At 39.5% G+C, this 27168-nt stretch overlaps 1 protein-coding gene across 6 annotated transcripts in view; it reads right to left on the reverse strand.

Annotated features, from left to right (window-relative positions):
* The window catches only part of TTBK2 (tau tubulin kinase 2), a 169032-nt gene that overhangs the window by 108360 nt on the left and 33504 nt on the right, over positions 1–27168 (reverse strand). For 2 of the 6 annotated variants that reach the window (XM_078334051.1, XM_017976786.4), the window contains exon 3: positions 21413–21560. The exons of 3 other annotated variants lie outside the window; for them this stretch is intronic. In XM_078334051.1, coding sequence (XP_078190177.1) covers positions 21413–21560 — 148 coding nt within the window. Of the gene's footprint in view, positions 1–21412; positions 21561–27168 lie in introns of those variants that run through there. One more of the 6 variants, XM_054240544.2, reaches the window with a different exon arrangement.

A 27168-nucleotide genomic window follows, 5' to 3' on the forward strand; every position in this document is an offset into this window, starting at 1 on the left:
CAAAAAAATTAGCCAGGCACAGTAGCTCATCCCTGTATCCCAACACTTTGTGAAGTCAAGGTGGGAGGATAGCTTAAGTCCAGGAGTTCAAGACCAGCCTAGGCAATAGTGAGACCCAGCCTCTACAAAGATTAAACATTAGCTTTGTATTCTTTCTTTCTTCCTTTTTTTTTTTCCCAGAGACAATTTCACTCTTGTTGCCCAGGCTGGAGTACAATGGCGGATCTCAGCTCACTGCAACCTCCGCCTCCCAGGTTCAAGCAATTCTCCTGCCTCAGCTTCCTGAATGGCTTGGATTACAGTTGCCTGCCACTACGCCTGGCTAATTTTTTGTACCTTTTGTAGAAACGGGTTTCACCATATTGGCCAGGCTGGTCTTGAACTCCTGACCTCAGGTAATCCACCCACCTCGGCCTCCAAAGTGCTGGGATTACAGGCCTGAGCCACTGCACCTGACCTAAAGCTGGGTTTTCTTATATCAGATAAAACAATTTAATACAGAAATAATCAAGAAGGGCAAAGAAGGGTATTACGTAATGATAACGGATTCAATGCAGTAACACTTAACTATCCTAAATATATATGCACCCAACAATGGAGCATCCAAATTCATAAAACAAGCTCTTCTTGACCTATGAAAAGACTTAGCCCCACAATAATAGTGGAGACTTCAACACCCCATTGACAGCATTAGACAAATCATCAAGGCAGAAAACTAACAAAGAAATTTGGGACTTAAACTCAACATTCAACTGAGTTGATCTAATAGACATCTGCAGAATACTCCACCTAATAACCACAAAATATACATTCTTCTTATCTGCACATGGAACATATTCTAGGACTGACCACAAGCTAGGTCATAAAGCAAGTCTCAATAAATTCAAAAAATCAAAACCTAGCACTCTGAGACCACAGTGCAATAAAAATAGAAATCAATTCCAAAAAGATCTATCAAAACTATAAAAATACATGAAAATTAACCTATTCCTGAATAACTCATGTATGAAATATGAAATTAAGGCAGAAATAAAAAAATTCATTGAAATTAATGAAAATAGGTACACAACTTACCAAAATATTTGGGATGCAGTTAAAGCAATGTCAAGAGGAAAGTTTACAACACTAAATGCCTCATTCAAGAAGTCTGAAAGATCTTTTTTTTTTTTTTTTTTTTTGAGACAGAGTTTCGCTCTTGTTACCCAGACTGGAGTGCAATGGCACGATCTCGGCTCACCGCAACCTCCGCCTTCTGGGTTCAGGCAATTCTCCTGCCTCAGCCTCCCGAGTAGGTGGGACTACAGGCGCGCACCACCATGCCCAGCTAATTTTTTTATTTTTAGTAGAGACAGGATTTCACCTTATTGACCAGGATGGTCTCGATCTCTTGACCTCGTGATCCACCCGCCTCAGCCTCCCCAGAAAGATCTTAAATTAACAATCTAACATCTTGCCTAGAATAAATAGGAAAAAAAAAGGACAAACTAATCCCAAAGCTAGCAAAATAAAAAACTAAAATCAGAGAAGATTCGAACAAATTTGAGACACAAAAATACATACAAATGATCAGTGAAATAAAGAGTTAATTTGTTGAAAGAATAAACAAGATTGAGAGACTACTAGCTAGATTACCAAAAGGGGGAAAAAAGAGTAGACCCAAATAAGCACAATCAGAAATGACAAGGATGACAACTCATCCCATAGAAATACAAAAGATCCTCAGAGATTATTATGAACACCTCTAAGCACACACATTAGAAAATCTAGAGGAAATGAATACATTCCTGGAAACACACAAACTCTTAAGATTAAACCAGGAAGAAAGGGAAAACCTAAACAGACCAAAACAAGATTCAAAATTTAATCAGTAATAAAAAACCTGGGCCGGGCGCGGTGGCTCAAGCCGGTAATCCCAGCACTTTGGGAGGCCGAGGTGGGTGGATCACGAGGTCAAGAGATCGAGACCATCCTGGTCAACATGGTGAAACCCCATCTCTACTCAAAATATAAAAAATTAGCTGGGCATGGTGGCGCACGCCTGTAATCCCAGCTACTCAGGAGGCTAAGGCAGGAGAATTGCCTGAACCCAGGAGGCGGAGGTTGCGGTGAGCCGAGATCGTGCCATTGCACTCCAGCCTGGGTAACAAGAGCGAAACTCTGCCTCAAAAAAAAAAAAAAAAAAAAAAACCTATCAACGAAAAAAACCTCTGCACCAGACCGATTCACAGCCCAATTCTACCAGCTGCACAAATAACTGGTATCAATCCTACTGAAACTATTTTTTAATAAATGAGGATGAGTGGCTCCTCCCTAACTGATTCTATGAAGCCTGCACTAGCCTGATACCAAAATTTTAGAGAAACACAACAAAAAGAGAAAACTTCAGGCCAATATCTCTGATGAACACAGACACAAAAATCCTCAACACAATAGTAGCAAACCAAATCCAGCAGCGCATCCAAAAGTTAATTCACAGAGATCAAGTAGGCTTTATTCCTGGGATGCACAGTAGGTTCAATACATGCAAATCAATAATTGTGATTCACCACATAGATGAAATTAAAAACAAAAACCATATAGTCATCTCAATAGATGCAGAAAACTTTTTTCAATAAAATCCAACATCCCTTCATGATAAAAACCTTCAACAGACTAGGGATCAAAAGAACATACCTCAAAATAATAGCCATCTATGGCAGAGCACGGTGGCTCATTCCTGTAATCTCAGCACTTTGAGAGGCCAAGGCAGGCAGATCACCTGAGGTAGGGAGTTTGAGACCAGCCTGACCAACATGAAGAAACCCTGTCTCCACTAAAAATACAAAATTAGCTGAGCATGGTGGCACATGCCTGTAATCCCAGCTACTCAGGAGGCTGAGACAGGAGAATTGCTTAAACCCGGAAGGTGGAGGCTGCAGTGAGCTGAGAATGCACCACTGCACCTCCGCCTGGGCAACAAGTGTGAAACTCCATCTCAAAAATAAAAATAAAAATAACAGCCATCTATGACAAACACACAGCCAACATCATACTGAATGAGCAAAAGCTAGAATCATTTCCCATGAGAACTAGAATAAGACAAGGATGCCCACTCTTACCACTTCTATTCAACATAGTATTGGAAATCCTAGCAAGAGGAATCAGGGAACAGAAAGAAATAAAAAGCATCCAAATAGGAAAAGAAGTCGAACTATCTCTCTTTGCTAACAACATGATTCCATACCTAGAAAGCCCTAAAGATTCCACCAAAAGGCTCCTAGAACTGATCAACAACTTCATTGAAGTTTCAGGATACAAAACCAATGTACAAAAATCAATAGTATTTCTATATACTAAAAATATTCTAGCTGAGAGTCAAATCAAGAACACAAGCCCATATAAAATAGCCACCAAAAAAGAACAAAAAATAGTGAAACACCTAGAAATACAGCTAACCAAGGAGGTAAAAGATCTCTACAAGGAGAACTATAAAACATTGCTGAAAGATATCAGAGATGACATAATGTTAAAACATTCTATGCTCATGGATTGGAAGAATCAGTATTGTTAAAATGGCCATACTACCCAAAGCAATTTACAGATTCAACACTATTCTTATCAAACTATCAATGTCATTTTCCACAGAATTAGAAAAAACAATTCTAAAATTCATATGGAACCAAAAAAAACCCCCAAACGTCCAAAGTAGTTGTAAGCAAAAAAGAACAAAGTATCACATTACCCAACTTCAAACTATACTATAAAGCAACTATAACAAAAAACAGCATGGCACTGGCACAAAAAAAGACACTGGACCAATGGAACAGGTTAGAGAACCCAGAAATAAAACTGCACACCTATAACCATCTGATCTTTGAGAAAAGTCAACAAAAGTAAGAAATGGGGAAAGGTTCCCCTATTCAATAAATGGTGCTGGGATAACTTGCTAGCCATATGCAAAAGATTGAAACTAGACTCCTATCTTTCAGCACATACAAAAATTAACTCAAGATGAACTGAAGACTTAAATGTAAGAACTCAAAGTAAAAAATGCTAGAAGAAAACCTAGGAAATACTTTTCTTGACATTGGCCTTGGCAAAGGCTTTTTGGCTAAGTCCCCAGAAGTAACTGCAACAATAACAAAACTTGACAGGTAGGATCCATTTGAACTAAAGAAACCACCATCAGAGATTACTACGAACAACGCTATGCACATAAATCAGTAAACCTGGAAGAAATGGATAAATTCCTGGACACTTGCATCCTCCCAAGCCTAACCAGGAAGAAGTAAAAAACCTGAATAGACCAATAACAAGGGCTGAAGTTGAGGGAGCAATTAACAGCCTACCAACCAAAAAAAGCCCAGGACCAGAAGGGTAAACAGCCAAAATATACCAGACATACAAAGAGGAGCTGGTAGCACTCCTTCTGAAACTATTCCAAACAATCCAAAAAGATGGAATCCTTCCCAAATCATTTTATGAGATCAGCGTCATCCTGATACCAAAACCCAGCAGAGACTCAACAAGAAAATTCAGGCCAATATCCATGATGAACACAGACGCAAAAATCTTCAATAAAATACTGGCAAACCAATTGCAACAGCATATCAAAAAGCTTATCCATCACCATCAAGTAGGCTTCATTACTGGGATGCAAGGCTGGTTCAACATACCCAAGTCTATGAACGTAATTCACCACATAAACAGAACCAAAGACAAAAACCACATGATTATCTCGATGCAGAGAAGGCCTTTGACAAAATTCAACAGCCTTTTATGCTAAAAACTCTCAATAAACTAGGTATTGATGGAACATATCTCAAAATAGTAAAAGCTATTTACAACAAACCCATAGCCAATATCATACAGAATGGGCAAAAACTAGAAGCATTCCCTTTGAAATCTGGCATTAGACAAGGATGCCCTCTCTCATCACCCCTATTCAATATAATATTGGAAGTTCTAACTAGAGCAATCAGGCAAGAAAAAGAAATAAAGTTTATTCAATTAGGAAAGGGGGAAGCCAAATTGTCTCTATTGGCAGATGACATGATTGCATATTTAGAAGACCCCATCGTCTCAGACCAAATTCTCCTGAAACTGATAGGCAACTTCAGCAAAGTCTCAGGATACAAAATCAATGTGCAGAAATCACAAGCATTCCTATACACCAATAACAGACTTAAAGAGAACCATATCAAGAACGAACTGCCATTCACAATTGCTACAAAGAGAATAAAATACCTAGGAATGCAACTAACAAAGAATGTAAAGGACCTCTTCAAGGAGAACTACAAACCACTGATCAAGGAAGTAAAAGAGGACATAAACAGATGGAGAAACATTCCATGTTCATGGTTAGGAAGAATCAATATTGTGAAAATGGCCATACTGCCCAAAGTAATTTATAGATTCAATGCTATCCCCATCAAGCTATCAATAACCTTCTTCACAGAACTGGAAAAAACCACCTTAAACTTCATATGGAACCAAAAGAGAGCCCGCATAGCCAAGTCAATTCTATGTGAAAAGAACAAAGCTGGAGGCATCACATTACCTGATTTCAAATTATACTACAAAAATACAGTAATCAAAACAGCGTGGTACTGGTATCAAAACAGAGATACAGACCAATGGAACAAAACAGAGGCATTGGAGGCAACACCACACATCTGCAACTATCTGATCTTTGACACACCTCACAAAAACAAGCAATGGGGAAAGCACTCCATGTTTAATAAATGGTGTTGGGAAAACTGGCTAGCCATGTGCAGAAAGCAGAAACTGGACCACTTCCTGACAGCTTATACTAAAAGTAACTCCAGATTACTGGAGTAAAGACTTAAACATAAGACCTTACAGCATAAAAAACTTGAAGAAAATCTAGACAAAATCATTCAAGACATAGGCATAGGCAAGGACTTCATGACTAAAACACCAAAAGCGTTGGCAACAAAAGCCAAAATAGACCAATGGGACCTAATTAAACTCCAGAGCTTCTGCACAGCAAAAGAAACAACAATTAGAGTGAATCAGCAACCAACGGAATGAGAAAAAAGTTTTGCATTCTACCCATCTGACAAAGGGCTAATATCCAGAATTTACAAAGAACTAAAACAGATTTGCAAGAAAAAAACAAGCCCATTCAAAAGTGGGTGAAGGATATGAACAGACATTTTTCTAAAGAAGACATACATGAGGCCAAGAAACATAAGAAAAAATGCTCATCATCACTGGTCATTAGAGAAATGCAAATCAAAACTACACTGAGATACCATCTCATGTCAATTAGAACGGTTATCATTAAAAAATCTGGAGACAACAGATGCTGGAGAAGATGTGGAGAAATAGGAACACTTTTACACTGTTGGTGGGAGTGTAAATTAGTTCAACCATTGGGGAAGACAGTGTGGTGATTCTTCAAGAACCTAGAAATAGAAATTCCATTTGACCCAGCAATCTCATTACTGGGTATATAGCCAAAGGATTATAAATCGTTCTATTATAAGGACATATGCACACGAATGTTCATTGCGGCACTGTTTACAATAGCAAAGATTTGGAACCAACCCAAATGCCCATGAATGATACACTGGACAGGGAAAATGTGGCACATATACACCATGGAATACTATGCAGCCATAAAAAACTATGAGTTCATGTCCTTTGTAGGGACATGGATGAATCTGGAAACCATCATTCTCAGCAAACTGACACAAGAACAGAAAATCAAAGACCACATGTTCTCACTCAGAGGCAGGTGTTGAACAATGAGAACACATGGACACAGGGAGGGGAGCATCACACACTGGGGTCTGTGGTGGGGAAATACGGCAGGGATAGAGGGATAGTCTGTGGGGAGTTGGGGAGGGATAACATGGGGAGAAATGCCAGATATAGGTGATGGGGAGGAAGGCAGCAAACCACACTGCCATGTGTGTACCTATGCAACAATCCTGCATGTTCTTCACATGTACCCCAAAACCTAAAACACAATAAAACATATAATATATATATAAAAGAACACGGCTGGATGTGCAGAGAGGGTGAGTTGGGGACGCATTTCCAGACGGATCTTAGTTGCCCACAGAACGGGGAAATTCCCAGGCATAAAAGAGACGCGGGACGCCAGGCAGAGGTCTCGGCTGGTGTAGCCGGCAGCCGGTGCGGCTCCAGCCCGCGCCGGAGCACAGAGGCACTCCACAGCGCTCCATACAAAAGTGCACTGTTACGGGTGCCCTGTTGAACCGGCAAACTGAGACCTGGGAGGGCTAAACTTGAGACTGAACAGGAATTGGGCAGTGAGCCAGCCCAGGAAATCCCAGGGACAAAGCGTTTGGGCTAGTGCAGTGTGACAAACAAAACGGCAACTCCAAACCCTCCCGGTGAGGAGGTTTTCTTAAAGCACAGCTCCGCAGGGGAGGGGCGTCCGCCATTAGCGAGGCAATCAGCCCCCACTGAGGTACACGCCCATTGCTGACATAGCCTGCCATTGCTGAAGCAACCCGGTACAACAGAGAGACTCCACTGCAGGGCGTAGCCCATGGCAACAGGGCGGAGACCACAGCAGAAGGGCAGAGCCTGCAGCAACAGGGCGAACCTCACGCCAGCAGGGCGGAGCCTCGGCAGGCAAATAGTGATTTGACTGCCTCCTAGATGGTCAGGACAGCGAGGCGGACACTCACAAGGAAAGCCTCAACCACCCCCCACAGACAGAGCATCTGAGAAAAAAAAGGTTTTTTTCAGCCTATCAGCCCTAAATGAACAGAGCTCACAGCTCAGCAATTGAGCTCCTACAAAGTACAGACTGTCTCCTCAAGCAGCTCCCTAACCCCTCTATATCCAAAAGACTGACATTTGGCAGGCATCATTCTGGGACAAAGATAGCAGAAAAAGAAACTGATAGCATCCCTCGCTTTTCCGCAGCTGCTATAGGTGCACCCCAGACAAGCAGGGCCTGGAGTGGACCTCAGCAGTCATACAGCGAAGGGGCTAGACTGGTAGAAGGAAAACCAAGTAACAGAAATACTTCATCACCAACAATCTGGGTGTCCATTCAGAGACCCAATCGAAAAGTCAGCAACTACGCAGACGACAAGTGGATAAATCCACAAAGATGGGAAGAAACCAGCGAAAAAAGGAGGAAAACACCCGAAACCAGAACACCTCACCTCCTAGAAAGGACCAAAACTCCTCACCAGCAAGGGAACAAAGCTGGACGGAGAATGACTGTAATGAAATGGCGAAATTAGATTTCAGAAGGTGGATAATGAGAAACTTTTGTGAGCTAAAAGAACATGTACTAAATCAATGCAAAAAAACTAAGAACCTTGAAAAAAGATATGAAAAAAGATTTGAGAAAATGATAACAAGAATGGATAACTTAGAGAGGAATATGAATGAATTAAAGGAGCTGAAAAACACAATACGAGAACTTCGCGAAGCATGCACAAGTTTCAATAGCCGAATAGACCAAGCAGAAGAAAGAATATCTGAAGTCGAAGATCAACTCAATGAAATAAAACAAGAAACCAAGATCAGAGAAAAAAGCATAAAAAGGAATGAACAAAGTCTCCAAGCAATGTGGGACTATGTGAAAAGACCTAACCTACGTTTGACAGGTGTACCAAAAAGGGACGAAGAGAATGAATCCAAGATGGAAAATACTCTTCAGGACATCATCCAGGAAAATTTCCCCCACCTAGCAAGACAGGCCAACACTCAAATGCAGGAAATACAGAGAACACCACAAAGATATTCCGCAAGAAGAGCAACCCCAAGGCACATAATCGTCAGATTCAACAAGGTTGAAATAAAGGAGAAAATACTAAGGGCAGTCAGAGAGAAAGGTCGGGTCACCCACAAAGGGAAGCCCATCAGACTCACAGCAGATCTCTCGGCAGAAACACTACAAGCCAGAAGAGAGTGGGGGCCAATATTCAACATGCTTAAAGAAAAGAACTTTCAACCCAGAATTTCATATCCAGCCAAACTGAGATTCAGAAGTAAAGGAAAAATAAAATCCTTTGAGAACAAGCAAGTACTCAGAGATTTTGTCACCACCAGGCCTGCTTTACAAGAGCTCCTAAAAGAGGCACTACACATAGAAAGGAACAACCAGCACCAGCCATTCCAAAATCACACTAAATGCTAAAGAGCATCAACATAATGAAGAATCTACAACAACTAAAGGGCAAAACAGCCACTTAGCATCAAAATGGCAGTATCAAATTCACACGTAACAATATTAACCCTAAATGTGAATGGACTAAATGCACCAATCAAAAGACACAGACTGGCAAATTGGATAAAAATCCAAAACCCATCAGTGTGCTGTATGGAGGAAGATTTACCAAGCAAATGGAGAGCAAAAAAAAGCAGGAGTTCCAATTCTCATCTCTGATAAAATAGACTTTAACACAACAAAGATCAAAAGAGACAAAGAAGGCCATTACATAATGCTAAAAGGATCGATAAAACAAGAAGAGCTAAAGATCCTAAACATATATGGGCCCAATGCAGGAGCACCCAGATACATAAGGCAAGTTCTTAATGACTTACAAAGAGACTTAGACTCCCACACAATAATAGTGGGAGACTTTAACACTCCACTGTCAATATTAGACAGATCAACCAGACAGAAAATCAACAAGGATATCCAGGGCTTGAACTCAGACCTGGAACAAGCAAACCTGATAGACATTTACAGAACTCTCCACCCCAAATCCACAGAACATACATTCTTCTCAGCACCACATCACACCTACTCTAAAACTGACCACATAATTGGAAGTAAAGCACTCCTCAGCAAATGCAAAACAACTGAAATCATAACAAACAGCCTCTCAGACCACAGTGCAATCAAGTTAGAACTCAGAATTCAGAAACCGACCCAGAACCGCACAGCTTCATGGAAACTGAACAACTGGCTCTTGAATGTTGACTGGGTAAACAATGAAATGAAGGCAGAAATAAAGAAGTTCTTCGAAACCAATGAGAACAAAGACAAAACATGCCAGAATCTCTGGGACACATTTAAAGCAGTCTCTAGAGGAAAGTATATAGCAATAAGTGCCCATATGAGGAGAATGGAGAGATCCAAAATTAACACCCTATCGTCAAAATTGAAAGAGCTGGAGGAGCAAGATCAAAAAAACTCAAAACCCAGCAGAAGACAAGAAATAACTAAGATCAGAGCTGAACTGAAGGAGATTGAGACACGAAAAACCCTTCAAAAAATCCATAAATCCAAGAGCTGGCTTTTTGAAAAGATCAACAAAATAGACAGACCACTAGCCAGAATGATTAAAAAGAAAAGAGAGAACAACCAAATAGATGCAATAAAAAATGATAAAGGGGAAATCACCACAGATTCCACAGAAATTCAAACCATCATCAGAGAATATTACAAACTACTCTATGCACATAAACTAGTAAACCTGGAAGAAATGGATAAATTCCTGGACTCCTGTGTCCTCCCAAGCCTAAACCAGGAGGAAGCTGAAACTATAAATAGACCAATAACAAGGGCAGAAGTCGAGGCAGCAATTAAGAGCCTACCACACAAAAAAAGCCCAGGTCCAGACGGGTTCACAGCCGAATTCTATCAGACACACAAAGAGGAGCTGGTACCATTCCTTCTAAAACTATTCCAAATAATCCAAAAAGAGGGAATCCTTCCCAAATCATTTTATGAGACCAACATCATCCTGATACCAAAACCCGGCAGAGACCCAACAAGAAAGGAAAACTTCAGGCCAATATCCATGATGAACATAGATGCGAAAATCTTCAATAAAATATTGGCAAGCCGATTGCAACAGCAAATCAAAAAACTTATTCATCATGATCAAGTAGGATTCATCCTGGGTATGCAAAGCTGGTTCAACATACGCAAGTCTATAAACGTAATTCACCACATAAACAGAACCAAAAACAAAAACCACATGATTATCTCAATTGACGCAGAGAAGGCATTTGACAAAATTCAACAGCCCTTTATGCTAAAATCCCTCAATAAACTCAGTATCAATGGAACGTATCTCAAAGTAATAAAAGCTATTTATGACAAAGCAACAGCCAATATCATACTGAATGGGCAAAAACTGGAAGAATTCCCTTTGAAATCTGGCACTAGACAATGATGCCCTCTTTCACCACTCCTATTCAATATAGTACTGGAAGTTCTAGCCAGAGCAATCAGGCAAGAAAAAGAAATAAAGGGTATTCAAATAGGAAAGGTGGAAGCCAAATTGTCTCTATTTGCAGACAACATGATAGCATGCCTAGAAGACCCCATCGCCTCAGCCCAAAAACTCCTGAAACTGATAAGCAACTTCAGCAAAGTCTCAGGATATAAAATCAATGTGCAAAAATCACAAGCATTCGACTACACCAATAACAGACTTAAAGAAAGCCAAATCAAGAATGAACTGCCATTCACAATTGCTACAAAAAGAATAAAATACCTTGGAATACAACTCACCAGGAACGTAAGAGACCTCTTCAAGGAGAACTACAAACCACTGCTCAACGAAATCAAAGAGGACACAAACAGATGGAGAAACATTCCATGTTCATGGTTAGGAAGAATTAATATCGTGAAAATGGCTATATTGCCCAAAGTAATTTACCGAATCAACACTATCCCCATCAAGCTACCATTGACTTTCTTCACAGAACTGGAAAAAACCACCATGAACTTCATATGGAACCAAAAGAGAGTCCGCATAGCCAAGTCAATTCTAAGCAAAAAGAACACAGCGGGGGGCATAACACTACCGGATTTCAAACTATACTACAAGGCTACAGTAATCAAAACAGCATGGTACTGGTACCAAAACAGAGATATAGACCAATGGAACAGAACAGAGGCACTGGAGGCAACACAACATATCTACAACTATATAATCTTTGATAAACCTGACAAAAACAAGCAATGAGGAAAGGATTCCCTGTTTCACAAATGGTGTTGGGAAAACTGGCTAGCCATGTGCAGAAAGCAGAAACTGGACCCCTTCCTGACACCTTACACTAAAATTAACTCCAGATGGATTAAAGACTTAAACATAAGACCTGGCACCATAAAAACCCTAGAAGGAAATCTAGGCAAAACTATCCAGGACATAGGAGTAGGCAAGGACTTCATGAACAAAACACCAAAAGCATTGGCAACAAAAGCCAAAATAGACAAATGGGACCTAATGAAACTCCACAGCTTCTGCACAGCAAAAGAAACAGTCACTAGAGTGAATCGGCAACCAACAGAATGGGAAAAAATTTTTGCAGTTTACCCATCTGACAAAGGGCTGATATCCAGAATTTACAAAGAACTCAAACAGATTTACAGGAAAAAAACAAACAAGCCCATTCAAAAGTGGGCAAAGGATATGAACAGACACTTTACGAAAGAAGACATATATGAGGCCAACAATCATATGAAAAAATGCTCATCGTCACTGGTCATCAGAGAGATGCAAATCAAAACCACATTGAGATACCATCTCACGCCAGTTAGAATGGCGATCATTAAAAAATCTGGAGACAACAGATGCTGGAGAGGATGTGGAGAAAAAGGAACACTTTTACACTGTTGGTGGGAGTGTAAATTAGTTCAACCATTGTGGAAGACAGTGTGGCGATTCCCTAAGGCCTTCGAAATAGAAATTCCAATTGACCCAGCAATCCCATTACTGGGTATATATCCAAAGGACTATAAATCGTTCTACTATAAGGACACATGTACACGAATGTTCATTGCAGCACTGTTTACAATAGCAAAGACCTGGAATCAACCCAAATGCCCACTGACAATAGACTGGATTGGAAAAATGTGGCACATATACACCATGGAATATTATGCAGCAATCAGAAATGATGAGTTTGTGTCGTTTGTAGGGACATGGATGAATCTGGAGAATGTCATCCTCAGCAAACTGACACAAGAACAGAAAATGAAACACCGCATATTCTCACTCATAGGCGGGTGATGAAAAATGAGAACACATGGACACAGGGAGGGGAGTACTAAACACTGGGGTCTATTGGGGGGAAAAGGGGAGGGCCAGTGGGAGGGGGAGGTGGGGAGGGATAGCCTGGGGAGAGATGCCAAATGTGGGTGAAGGGGAGAAAGGAAGCAAAACACAATGCTATGTGTGTACCTACGCAACTGTCTTGCATGTTCTGCTCATGTACCCCAAAATCTAAAATGCAATAAAAAATTTAAAAAAAAAAAAAAAAAAAAAGAACTCACAAAGCAAAAGAAACTACCAACAGAGGAAATAGACAACCTACAGAATGGGAGAAATTATTTGTAAACTATGTATTCTACAAAGATCTAATATTCAGAATTTATAAGAAACTTAAACAAATGAACAAATACAAAAACAAATCACCCGATTTTAAAACAGGCAAAGTGAAATATTAAGGTGTTCAAAGGAAAAACCCACCAGCCTAGATTCTGCACCCCACAAAATTATCCTTCGAAAGTGAAGGGGAAATATACTTTCTCAGACAAAAACTGAGGTAATTTTTTGGCAGTAAACTTCTCTTGCAAAACATGTTAAAAGTTCTTTGGAGAGAAAGAAAATAATACAGGGCAGAAACCCAGATCTGCACTGAAGATGAAAAAAGTGAAGGCAACATAACAAATTATTCTTTTTATGCTTAATTGATCTAATAGATAATAGTTTGCTCAAAACAATAGCAACAATATATTGAATTATGTATGCTTATGTATATATTTTGAGCATATAAATATATATATATATGTGCTTATGTATGCTAAATATATATGACTGACTACAATGATAAGGAGGACAGGAAGGAGACATTAGGATCATTTTGTTACAATAAAATACCTTTACATTACCTTTGAAGTGGTGTAGTGTTATTTGAAAGTGGACTTGGATTAGTTATAAATTTGTATTGTAAAATCTAGGGCAACAACTAAAAAGAGTAAAAACAGAAGTAAAATGGATATGTTAAGAAAGGAGAGAAGGCTGGGCATGGTGGCTCATGCCTGTAATCCCAGCACTTCGGGAGGCTGAAGCAGATGAATTGCTGGAGGTCAGGAGTTTGAGACTAGCCTGGCCAACATGGTGATACCTCATCTGTACTAAAAATACAAATAATTAGTTGGGCGTGGCACGCACCTGTAATCCCCACTACTTGGGAGTCTAAGGCAGGAGAATCGCTTGAACCAAGGAGGCAGAGGTTGCAATGAGCTGAGACTGCACCACCAAGCTCCAGCCTGGGTGACAGAGCAAGACTCCATCTCAAAAAAGAAAAAAAAAAGGAGAGAAAATGGAATCATATAGAATGCTCAATTAAAATTACAAAAGACAGGTCAGGCACAGTGGTTCACACCTGTAATCCCAGCACTTTGGGTGGCCAAGGCAGGTGGATCACCTGAGGTCAGGAGTTCGAGACTGGCCTGGCCAAGATAGTGAAACTCTGTTTCTACTACAAATACAAAAGTTAGCTGGGCATGGTGGCATACTCCTGTAGTCTCAGCTACTTAGGAGAGGTGTGAGATCACTTGAGCCCAGGAGGCAGAGATCACAGTGAGCCAAGATTGCATCACTGGCACTCCAGCCTAAGCAACAGAGCAAGATTCTATCTCAAAAAAAAAAAAAAAAATCAAAAGCTAGAACTACAAAAGATAGAAAAAGAGTGGAAGACAAAAATAATAATAAAAGACAACAACAACAGACTGGACACAGTGGTGCACTCCCTTGTAATCCCAGCACCTTGTGAGGCTGAGGCAGGAGGATCACTTGAGGCCAGGAGTTGGAGACCAGCCTGGGCAACATAGTGAGACTCTGTATCCACAAAATATTAAAAAATTAGCTAGGCATGGCAGCACATACTTGTAGTCCCAATTACACAGGAGGCTAAAGCAAGAGGATCACTTGAGTTCAGGAGTTCAAAGCTGCAGTGAGCTATGATTATACCACTGCACTCTAGCCTGGGTGACAGAGTGAGACCCATCTCAAAAAAAGAATAAGACAACAAATAGAAAACAATAACAAAAATGGTAGATATTAATCTACCTATGCCAGCAATCACTTCAAACATCAATGGTCTAAATGTACCAAATAGATTGGATAGATTAAATCAAAAAACAAAACCCAATTGCATGTTGTCTACAAGAAACCCACTTTAAGTATGTAAACACAAATAAGCTTAAAGTAAATGAATGTAGAAACACATACAATACTAATACTCAAAAGAAAGTAAATATTGTTAGGCTGGGCACGGTGGCTCATGCCTGTAATCCCAGCACTTTGGGAGGCCGAGACGGGCAGATCACGAGGTCAAGAGATCAAGAAAGTAAATATTGCTACATTAACTTGACAGAGCAGGCTCAATGTTAAGAAAAATTGACAAGTATAAAGAAGGGCATCATAATCAAGCACAGCAGCTTGCACCTGTAATCCCAGCTATTCAGGAGGCCGAGGCAGGAGTTCAACACCAGCCTGAATAACCTAGTGAATACAACTCCAAGAAAATTAATAATAACAATAAAAGATCATTACATAATGACAAAGGGGTCAATTCTCTAAGAAGACATGTACTGTGTGCCTAATAATACCTAGAAGCATGCATGCACCTAACAACAGAGCTTCAAACTACATGAGGTAGAAAACAAAAGAAGTGTAAAAAGAAAGACGAATACACTATTATAGCTGGAGACTTCAAAACTCTTCTATCAAAAATAAACAGATCCAGCAGCAAGAAAATCAGTAAAGACATAGCTGAACTAAACAATACCATCAATTAACTGGATATAATCGACATCTATAGATTACTTAAGCCAACAACAGCAGAATACACATTATTCTCATGCTCACATAGAATATTCACCAAAACAGATCACATTCTGAGTGCTACAAAACATACCCTAACGAACTTAAAAGAACAGAAATCATACAGTGTCTTCTGTCACAACAGAATTAAACTGGAGATCAATATCAGAAAGACAACTGAAAAATTTCTGAAACATATGGAGATTAACACAATGCACTTCTAAATAACACATGGTCAAAGAAGACCTTTCATAAGAAATTATAAAATATTTCACACTAAATAAAAATAAAAACATAACATCAAAATTTCTGGGAGGCACTGAAAACAGTGCTTGAAGGGAAATTTATAGCACTGAGTACATGTATTAGAAAAGACAGATCTAAAAATCAATAACCAAAGTTTTTACTTTAGGAAACTAGAAAACAGCAAATTAAAGCAGAAGAGAAGAAATAATAAAAATTAGAGCAGAAATCAATCAAATTAAACATAGAAAATCAAGAGAGAAAATTCAAACTAAAAGCTGGTTCTTTGTAGAGATCAATAAAATCAATAAGCTTCCACCCAGGATAAGAAAAAAGGGAAAGGGCACAAATTACTAATATCATAAATTAAAGAGGGGGCATCACTACAGATCAAATGGACATTAACAGGGTAACAGGCCAGGCACAGTGGCTCATGCCTGTAATCCTAGCACTTTTGGAGGTTGAGGCAGGAGAATCGCTTGAGCCCAGGAATTCAAGACCAGCAACATAATGAGATTCTGTCTCTATAAAAAAAATATTTATTTTTTAAAATTATCCAGGTATGGTAGCACAGGCCAGTAGTCCCAGCTATTCAGGAAGCTGAGGCAGGAGGATCACTTGAGCCTGTGAGGTCAAGGCTACAGTAATCAGCCACTGCACTCCAACTTGGGTGAAAGAGCAAGACTGTATCTCAAAAAAAAAATGAAATAAAAAAACAAAGAAATAGCAACAACAATTAATAACTTCCCAGAACACAAAATACCAGGTGCATATTGTTTCACTAGTGACTTCTATTAAATATTTAAGGAGGAAATCATGCCAGTTCTTTATAATCTCTTACAGAGGACAGAAACAAAGGATATGCTTCTAAACTCATTCTTTGAGGCTGGTATTATCCTAATACCAAAACCATACAAAAGACATCACAGAAAACTACAGAGCAGTATTTCTCATGAATACAGATGCAAACGGCCTTTAAAAATGTACAGATCACACCTGTAATCCCAGCACTTTGGAAGGCCAAGGTGGGTGGACTGCTTGAGCTCAGGAGTTAGAGACTAGCCTAGGCAAATAATGGTGAAACCCTATCTTTACAAAAAAAAAGTTTCAAAAATTAGGCCAGAGACGGTTGCTCATGCCTGTGATACCAGCACTTTGGGAGGGCGAGGCAGGCGGATCATGAGGTCAGGAGTTCAAGACTACCCTGACCAACATGGTGAAACCCCGTCTCTACTAAAAATACAAAGGCACGGTGGAGCATGCCTGTAATCCCAGCTACTTAGGAGGCTGAGGCAGGAGAATCATTTGAACCCAGGAGGTGGAGGTTGCAGTGAGCTGAGATCACACCACTGCACTCCAGCCTGGGTGACAGAGTGGGACTCCATATCAAAAAACAAAACAAAAATACAAAAATGAACTGGACATGGTGGCTCACAGCTGTAGTTCCAGTTACTTGGGAGGCTGAAGTGGAAGGATTACCTGTGCCTGGGGAGGTTAAGGCTGCAGTAAACTGTGACTGCACAGCTACACTTCAGCCAAGGTGACAGAGTGAGATCTTGTCTCAAAAAAAAAAAAAATTAAATTTAACAATGTATAAAAGAATTATACACCAAAACCAAGTAGGATTTATCCCTGGTATGCAAGGCTGGTGCAAAATTCAAATATCAATTAATGTATCCATTGACACCAACAATCTAAAAAAGAAAAATCACAAGTTCGTAGCAATAAACACAGAAAAAGCATTTGACTGATTCCAACGCCCATTCATGATAAAACTCTCAGAGAATTAGGACTAGAGGGTAATCTCAATTTGATAAAGCATATCTACAAAATATATCTGCAGGTCTACAGATAACATCATATTTAATGGTGAAAAACTAGAAGTTTTCCTTCTAAGATCAGGAGTAAGGCAAAGATGTCCCCTCTTTGCCTTATTCTCTTACACTCTCTCCGAACATCATACTAGAAGTACTAGCTAATGCAATAAAATAAGAAAAGGAAATAAAAGGCATACTGATTGGGGCTAGGCACAGTGGCTTATATCTGTAATCCCAGCACTTTGGGAGGCCCAGGTAGGCAGATTGCTTGAGTTCAGGAGTTGAAGACTAGCTTGGGCAACATGGCAAAACCTCATCTCTACCAGAAATACAAAAGCTAGCTGAGCATGGTAGCACATGTCTATAGTTCTGGGCACTGAGGTGGGAGAATTGCTTGAGCGCAAGAGGCTGAGACGGGAGAATTGCTTGAGCGCAAGAGGCTGAGACGGGAGAATTGCTTGAGTCTGGGGGCTGAGGTTGCAATCACGCCACTGCAGCCCAGCTTGGACAACAGAGTGAGAAACTGTTAAAAAAAAAAGTATGCTGAATGGGAGGGAAAACAAAAATAAAACCATCTTTGTTTGAGATGTCTATGTAGAAAATCATGATTGTCCATGTAAAATCTAAAAGAATCAACAATAAAACTCCTGGAACTAATAAGAGATTGTGGCAAGGTTGCAGAAGACAAAGTTAATATATAAAACACTACAGTAATCAAGACAGTGTCATGCTGGTGAAGGGCCAAACACACAGGTCAATGGAACAGACTAGAGAGCCTGGAAATAGAACTGCTGTGCTGAGATACAGCACAAGAGATTGTGAAAACTGAGAAAAAAAAAAAAAACAAAAAAAAATTTTTTTTATTAAAAAAAGAATAGAGAAGTGAAGATAAGTAGGATATCATTATAAAACACTCATTTGCACTGGAAGAAAAAAGAATCTAACAGATTAGAATGGCAATTACCACCTATGCACAGTTTCAAAGCAAATAAACTGAAAAACAAAGGATGAAGATAGTACAGCTGCAAATGGAGAGGGGACACATAAATGTTTATACAGAGATGTATCTCTGAACAATGCTGTGAATAAAAGGATAGGCTTAATAAGTTTTATGGCTCTACTTATTAGAAACACTTTTAGATTACAATAATAATAATAATAGGTATAGAAATACTACCTAATAGGCTTATAAATAATTTAGTTTATAAGTAGCTAAAACATTCAAATACATTTGTAAAAAACAAGTAAAACTCAAGAGTCTTGGCCAGGCATGGTGGCTCATGCGTATAATCCCAGTACTTTAGGAAGCCAAGACAGGCAGATTATCTGAGGTCTGGAGTTACCAGCCTGGCTAACATGGTGAAACCCCATCTCTACTAAAAATATTAAAATATCATCTGGGCGTGGTGGCACCCACCTGTAGTTCCAGCTACTTAGGAGACTGAGGCAGGAGAATCTCTTGAACCCAGGTGGCAGAGGATGCCATGAGCCAAGATCATGCCACTGCCCTACAGCCTGGGCGACAGAGCAAGACTCCTTCTCAAAAAAAAAATTAAATATCAATTTAAAAATCAACTAATCCTAGCAGGGCGAGGTGGCTCACGTCTGTAATTCCAGCACTTTGGGAGGTGAAGGTGGGTGGATCACAAGGTCAAGAGATAGAGACCATCCTGGCCAACATAGTGAAACCCCATCTCCACTAAAACACAAAAATTAGCTGGGTGTGGTGGTGCACGCCTGTAGTCCCAGCTACTCGGGAGGCTGAGGCAGGAGAATTGCTTGAACCCAGGAGGCAGAGGTTGCAGTGAGCCAAAATCACAACAGTGCACTCCAGCCTGGCACCTGACGACAGAGTGAGACTCTGTCTCAAAAAAAAAAAAAAAAAATCAACTAATCCTATAAAGGGTTAGCCTCTGGTTAAATACCTTTTCCTTACATGCACAGCGTTTTCACTGGGATCATTCAGTAAAAAGTCACTATGCCAACATGACGGCAAGAGCAGCTCAGCCCCATAAAAATGTTATCAGAATGGTACAGATTACAAAGTACCCTCAACAAAATGAAGCCATGAGGAATAAGTAAGCAGAATGCATAAGAAGCCAAGAGAAGGGAGTCAAGGACTGACTCACTGAAATAGAGACCAGAAGATTAAAAATCAATTTATTTTCGAAAAGTAAAGGGTTCTTAAGAATGAGATGTCATATAATTATAAGCAAATAGGAAAAATATTTTAGTTAATAACATGAAAAATAAAATACAAGAAAAGGAGAAAGCTAGCATCCAAGGGTCTCTAATTCATTCATAAAAGGTACCAAACTGATCTTCAAGCTTTATCACATAGAAGGTTGAGTAAACCACGGTCAAAATAAGCAGGAGAACCTCCTGAAGGGGTGGCAAAGCTGTATCCTGCCACACCTGGAAGCATCTCCTTGGGGCCAAGTAGGAGAAAAGTGAAGTGGCACTATCCACACCAAGCTGATGCTGACATACCCTTCATGGGCTTGGCTTAGAGTAAAACAGGTATCCTGGGATCTGTGCAACCCAGGAAGATGTAGCTCTGGCTGTACCTGTTTGTAGCCTCTACACCACTAAGTTGAAAACAACAACTCAAGAGAAATGGGGAGAAAATAGAAAAGGTAAGAAAAAGAGAGTTGTCCTTTTACCTATTCTTTCCTCTCCAATTATTTATTTTTCTAGTATTGACAATGATTGCTAATCCATCCACTGTTTTCCTGACTTAGTCTTAGCTAAAAATGACCATAAAACAGATCTATAATTTTACTAGCATCATTCTCTAATCAAATGAGCCAACTGGTAGAGAAACTTGGATAACTGGAATGCTTAGGGCAAAGGAAAATGATCAACCATATTTAATTGTGTTTCAGATCAAACATTTAAATATCAGTAATATCAGAGAGTATGTCATTAAGCTGAGAATACAAAAAATGAACACAAACTAACAATATATTCAGGGTTTTATACTACTTGGATTCACGTCAGAAAAAAATTATTCATTCTTGTAATAAAAAAAAAAATGGGGCCTGAGCAGTAAAATGGACTTCAAAAATGATGACAGGGCTGGAGTTATTCTCTAAAACGGAAGTTAATATGAATCAACACATAATCAACAGTATTATTTTTAAACCATCCTGCAATGTGGTTTGAAAGCAGCTTTCTTTACTGTGATTAAAGCGTTTTTAACGTCGAGAGACCTGAATAGAGACAACTCAGAGGTATTTGTGATTGGTTGTTTAAAATATAAAGGCAAATAGCAGCCTTATGGCAATACTTTCTAAAGCAGTAAAAATTCTACTAATTCACTCTCATCCTCACTCCATGAAAAGGAACTCCCAAGGCCCAATTATTCTAAGTAATCACACATTTCTACTCCTACTAACTAGTTATAAAATTTACAAGAGAAAAATGCTCAGCATATTTAAACCTGGCTGACACCAGTACACTTAATTAGTACTTAAAGAATGTAATTAAGGTTCAGAAAGATACAAATAAATTACGAATTATCATACAAATCATAAATTGTATATTCTACAAAGAGCTTACCTTGCAGCTTTTTCAAAACAGCAACTTCCATTTTCAGAACTTGTTTTGGTTGTTGAGCTGATTCCACCTTCAGTGCAACATTTTCCCTGGTGAGCATGTCCAAGGCATCGTAAATTTCTCCAAAGCCCCCACCCCCAATCTTTCTCAACTGCACAGAAAATAAGAACAAACACACTAAAAATTACTAGAAGATTCTAACTTGAATGCAATTCATCTCATATTTAGAAAATACTGTATAATTTTACAATGTTTTATGATAAAATATTTCAATATTGTTAAATTAACTATGTATATGCCAAGAAGAAAACATATGCCTGAAAATAACATCAAAACCTTTCCGTACAGGTTTATCCACAAGAAAAGTAATGAAATTATTTCATCCACAATTTTAAAATTTGGTTGATAGCCATCATCAGAAATGTCACCAAAAATACAATATTTGAAAGAATCACTTTAAATTAAAATAACAAATCTGGTTGTTGAGTGGCATTCCTACAAATGCCATTCAACAATCAGATTTGTTATTTTAATTTTAAAGAACACTTTTTAAACTATGAAATCCTGGCTGAGTGCAGGGGCTCACGCCTATAATCCCAGCACTTTGGGAGGCCGAGGCAGGCGGCTCGCTTGAGGTCAGGAGTTCGAGTCCAGCCTGGCCAACACAGTGAAACCCTATCTCTACTAAAAAATACAAAAATTAGCCAGGCGTGGTGGCACATGCCTGTAATTGCAGCTACTCAGGAGGCTGAGGCAGGAGAATCGCTTGAACCCAGGAGGCAGAGGCTGTAGTGAGCTGAGATCCAGCCACTGCATTCTACCCTGGGTGACAGAGACCCTCTCAAAACAAACAAGCAACAACAAAAACACTACAAAATCCTTTTGCCAATTGAAGTCTTATCTAAAACCAATCTGGTAGATGTATATGCGGGGTGGAGGGGGGAGGAAGCCACCACCCAGGTTTCTTACCACCACTTACCCTTCTCTCTGAGGTACCTAACAGTGTCCACAGAGCAGGTTGAAAACTCTAGTACTAAACTATCCCAGAGTTCACTAGTCATCTATTTATTCAAATATGGATTAAAGAAATCAATTTAAGCAAGTTCAGTAAGCACTATTCTCTCTGACAAAATATGTTAGCTTAACTGGGGAATATTAGGATGCTGATCTGAGTATCATAAGCAAGTTCTGAAGAGTCAGTGGCAACTGCACCTGTAGGGCTCTGAAAGCTGGGTTGTGGGGGTAGACACTTCAACCTAGAGACACAATTGTTTTCCATTTCCTGAAACTAGGTTGTCTCCTCCTCACAATATCAAACACCAGGATGTGATTTAATGTGGGAAGTCATCAAAGGCACAGGGTCCTAAATCGTAACCAGCTCAAAAAGCCCCAGCTCCATGTTCTACCTCTTTCTCCACTTGATCGTCACTGAATACTACATCTAGGTTAATTTCTTTATCTTCTGAACTTCTACAGTAATTATTTGTTTAATTATTCAATTAATCATTTTACCAGGCCATACCTCAGATATCACTTGTATTATTACCTTGTATTTTTTAAATTAAAGACCTGTCCATGAAATACCTTGTTTTAAATGTGTCATGTTGCTTAACTTTCCATTGTCAATATCCTATCCTGCTACAGAGAAACTGAGTTTCTTCAAAGAGATGGCCACTTGTTCTATTTCTTTGTGTCCCCCATAGCATTTGGCAAAGTGCTAACTATATAAATATAATCCTATATTTATTTTTGCACATGTGAGCCATAATCCTTCTTTATATTCTTTCTTTTTCTTTTTTAATTTTTTGAATTGGTAGTCTCACACTGTTGACAGGACTGGAGTGCAATGGCACAATCTTGGCTCACTGCAGCCTGCACCTCCAGGGTTCAAGTGATTCTCCTGCCTCAGCCTTCCCAGTAGCTGGGATTACAGGTGTGCACCACCACACCCAGCTAATTTTTGTATTTTTAGTAGACTAGCCAGGCTAGTCTCAAACTTCTGATCTCAGGTGATTCACCCACCTCGACCTTCCAAAGCACTGGGATTCCAGGCATGAGCCATCACACCCGGCCTATCTTTCTTTATTCATCTGGTGATGGGAAAGGAATACTACTATGAAAGTACAGGGTGAGTTCAAGATTTTTAAAAAGATCCAGAAGCGGGCTGGGCACAGTGGCTCATGCCTGTAATCCCAGCCCTTTGGGAGGCCAAGGCAGGCGGATCACAGGGTCAGTAGTTTGAGCCCAGCCTGAACAACATGGTGAAATCCCGTCTCTACTAAAAGCAGAAATATTAGCCAGGAGTGGTGGCGCGCACCTGTAATCCCAGCTACTCAGGAGGCTGAGGCAGGAGAATAACTTGAACCCGCAACGTGGAGGTTGCAGTGAACTGAGATTGTGCCATTGCTCTCCAGCCTGGGCAACAGAGCGAGACTCTGCCTCAAAAAACAAAAGTTCCAGGGAGCTGCGGTGGCTCCGGCCAGTTGTCCTGGCACTTGAGGAGGCGAGGCTATGAGTTCAAGGCCAACCTGAGCAATATAACAAGCTCTCATTGATTAACAACAACAAAAGTTCTGGAAGCATTCAGTTAATTAAGTTGTTCCTTCATGGGCCCTGATTGATACTTATGATTTTTCATATTTTGTCCATTACACGAAGGCTAATGTAGCTTTAAAAACTCATATACAGTACCAAAGAGATTCATTTCTAACTATGAATTGGTAGAGGTAGCTTCATGTTTTACCTCACAAAAAACCTTACCAAATGACAAAATAATCTAGGCTGAAGTAAATGTTTTTGCTCCTTAGTCTATTTCTTTTCCTATAATGCCATTTAAACATTAATAGAGCATTTTTTTAATGGCCTGACAAAGCCCTAAGAAATTATCAAGGTTTATGAGGCAAAGAGACAGAGGCAGTTTAGTATGAGGGGGGTACATAGATTTGAGGAAGACTAGAAATAAGGCCTATGGCAGATTGTCTTTTCCGAAGATAGGCACAACAATATCATCCATCCTTGCTCTTCTTCAATGTGAAGAAAACCTTTCCCACTGATGAAGACAATGTGACCTTGCTACTCCCCCATCAAGAGGTAGAGTCCATTTTCCCCTTTATTGTTTGAATTAACAGAATAGGGCAAAATGATACTGTGCCAGCTCTGAGAATAGCCTTTACCCAGCCTGGTAGATTCCATTTCCTGTCTCTTAAAAGCTAGCCACCATGTAAGAAATGAGACCATCCGGCAGGGCACAATGGCTTACAAGCTGAAATCCTAGCACTTTGGGAGACTGAGGTGGGTGGATCACCTGAGGTCTGGAGTTTGAGACCAGCCTGGCCAACATGGCGAAACCCCATCTTCTACTATAAATACAAAAATTAGCCAGTATGATGGTGCATGCCTGTAATCCCAGCTACTTGGAAGGCTGAGGCAGGAAAGTCACTTGAACCTGGGAGGCGGAGGCTGCATTGAGCTGAGATCGTGCCACTGCATTCCAGCCTGGGTGGCAGAGCGAGACACCGTCTCAAAAAAAGAAAGAAGGAAAGAATGGAACCATCCTGAGAAGCCAGAGCCACGTGGAGATACCGGAGAAAACGAGCTACCAGGTCAGGGGTTGGGGGTTGGAGGTGAACAGCTAAGGAACCCCAAGGTACCAGACAAGTGAGTGAAGAACCCATTTATAAATGGATCCTCTAACCGAAACAATCCTGTTAGTGCCACATGGCTATGAGAGAAATCATCCAGGCAAACTCTTCCCAAATTTCTAATGCACAAAATTGTGAGCAAAATAAAAGGATTCTTTTAAACCTCCAAATTTTGATGTAGTTTGTTACATAACAATAAATAACTAAAACACTATCCGTAACAATGAGCTTATAATTTTTTTTTTTTTTTTTTGAGACGGAGTTTCGCTCTTGTTACCCAGGCTGGAGTGCAATGGCGCGATCTCGGCTCACTGCAACCTCCGGCTCCTGGATTCAGGCAATTCTCTTGCCTCAGCCTCCCGAGCAGCTGGGATTACAGGCACACACCACCATGCCCAGCTAATTTTTTGTATTTTTAGTAGAGACGGGGTTTCACCATGTTGACCAGGATGGTCTCGATCTCTTGACCTCGTGATCCACCCGCCTCGGCCTCCCAAAGTGCTGGGATTACAGGTGTGAGCCACCGCGCCCGGCCCGCTTATAATTTTTTTTAACTAAAAATGCTACTATGCCCTCCCAAATTTTGGAGATAAGTTCCACAGAAATATTAGTTCTGATTACCAGGACAAGGGAACCATGCCAATTAAGAATTTCACTTGTCACCTTTTGATATGTCCACTGGAGAACAAAACACTCTAACAAAGTGTTAGTGCTCGCACCAAAGCAACACTCATGTCTGACTTACATAAAAGATTAGCAGCTGCTGGATTCTCCCTGCACCAGTCCGTGATGATGACATAGTTTTCTTACATTTTCAAAGCCTACTGACTTACCTAATTAGTAAAACACATTGTACTGTACAAATAAAAAATAAAAATTCTATTTCTAAAGGGTTTTCTTTTTCCAATCTGTTCACAGACTAAGGGAACCCCTAAAATAGCTTTGTGAAACCTACTAATGGAAAAAAAAATGTGAACTGCATGGCAATCAAAAAATATTTAAATACATCTAAAACAAAAATAGTTCCTTTAAGAAACAAGTAGTATTAGAGAGATGACAGATTCTAGGTCTAGGGAAAGAAAGCCATTGAAAGAGTATTAGGATCCTGTGAAAAGAACTCAGAAGACAACATGAAGTGTATCTCCTTAGTCAAATAAGGCAATTTAAACATTTATAAGGATAACTACCATAGACTGAAACACATCATGCTTGTTTAAATCCATGAATTCTTAATTATACTGTAAAACAAATCTAATTGATCACTTTTGGAGAATAGCAGGAAACCAATTCATTGTTTTGAAAACTGGTAAATTAAGAAAAGAAGTACCTATCTTGTTTTCCTAATCAAATTGTACCTCAAGATAAGCAAAGAAGTGATGATAAAAAAAAAAACTTGTCCTTATCGATACATTTCAACTTTATTCATGAATTACAGAACATCACCAATTTCCAATCCCTAATTAATAAACCCAGGCAATGATCATCAATAATGTTAACACCACAAAATAGACAGACAGATGGACAATAAGGTATTATATGCCTCCTAGTGAAGGCTCACAATATCATTTGTGAAAAAAAGATGTCTCCATCTCAAAAACAAACCTAAAGTCAGATATAATCAAGTCTCTAGATATAATTACCAATTTACATGAAATACACAAGACAGAGAAACGTGTTAACACCAAATGGAAGTAAATAGCAAAATCCAAACCATGGGAAATTCTACAAATTGACTAATTTCTTCAGCAAATAAATTGTAAGGAAAAAAAAAGCAATAAAGAGGAAAGAACCTAGAAATGAAAAGAAACTTAAGTGTCAGCAACTAATTACAATATCCAGATTTTATTTGGATCTTGATTGAGGGTGTTCAAAATACTTTACAATCAGAATATGAAAACTAAAACTATATTTGGTGATATTAAGAAATGATTACTTTTTTTTTAAGTACTACTCCAGTATTTTACAACAGTAGAAAGTAGCTAAAGATACTACATGCTAACACAGACAAAATGAAATACAACCTTGGGGAGGAGTCAGCAGGGAAAAAATTATTACTTTTAAGGTATGATAACGGTATTATGATTATGCTTTTAAAAGTAAGTCCTTATTTTTTAGAGA

This window comes from Callithrix jacchus, chromosome 8 (genome assembly GCF_049354715.1).
Source record: "Callithrix jacchus isolate 240 chromosome 8, calJac240_pri, whole genome shotgun sequence".
NCBI classification, from domain to species: Eukaryota; Metazoa; Chordata; class Mammalia; order Primates; family Cebidae; genus Callithrix; species Callithrix jacchus.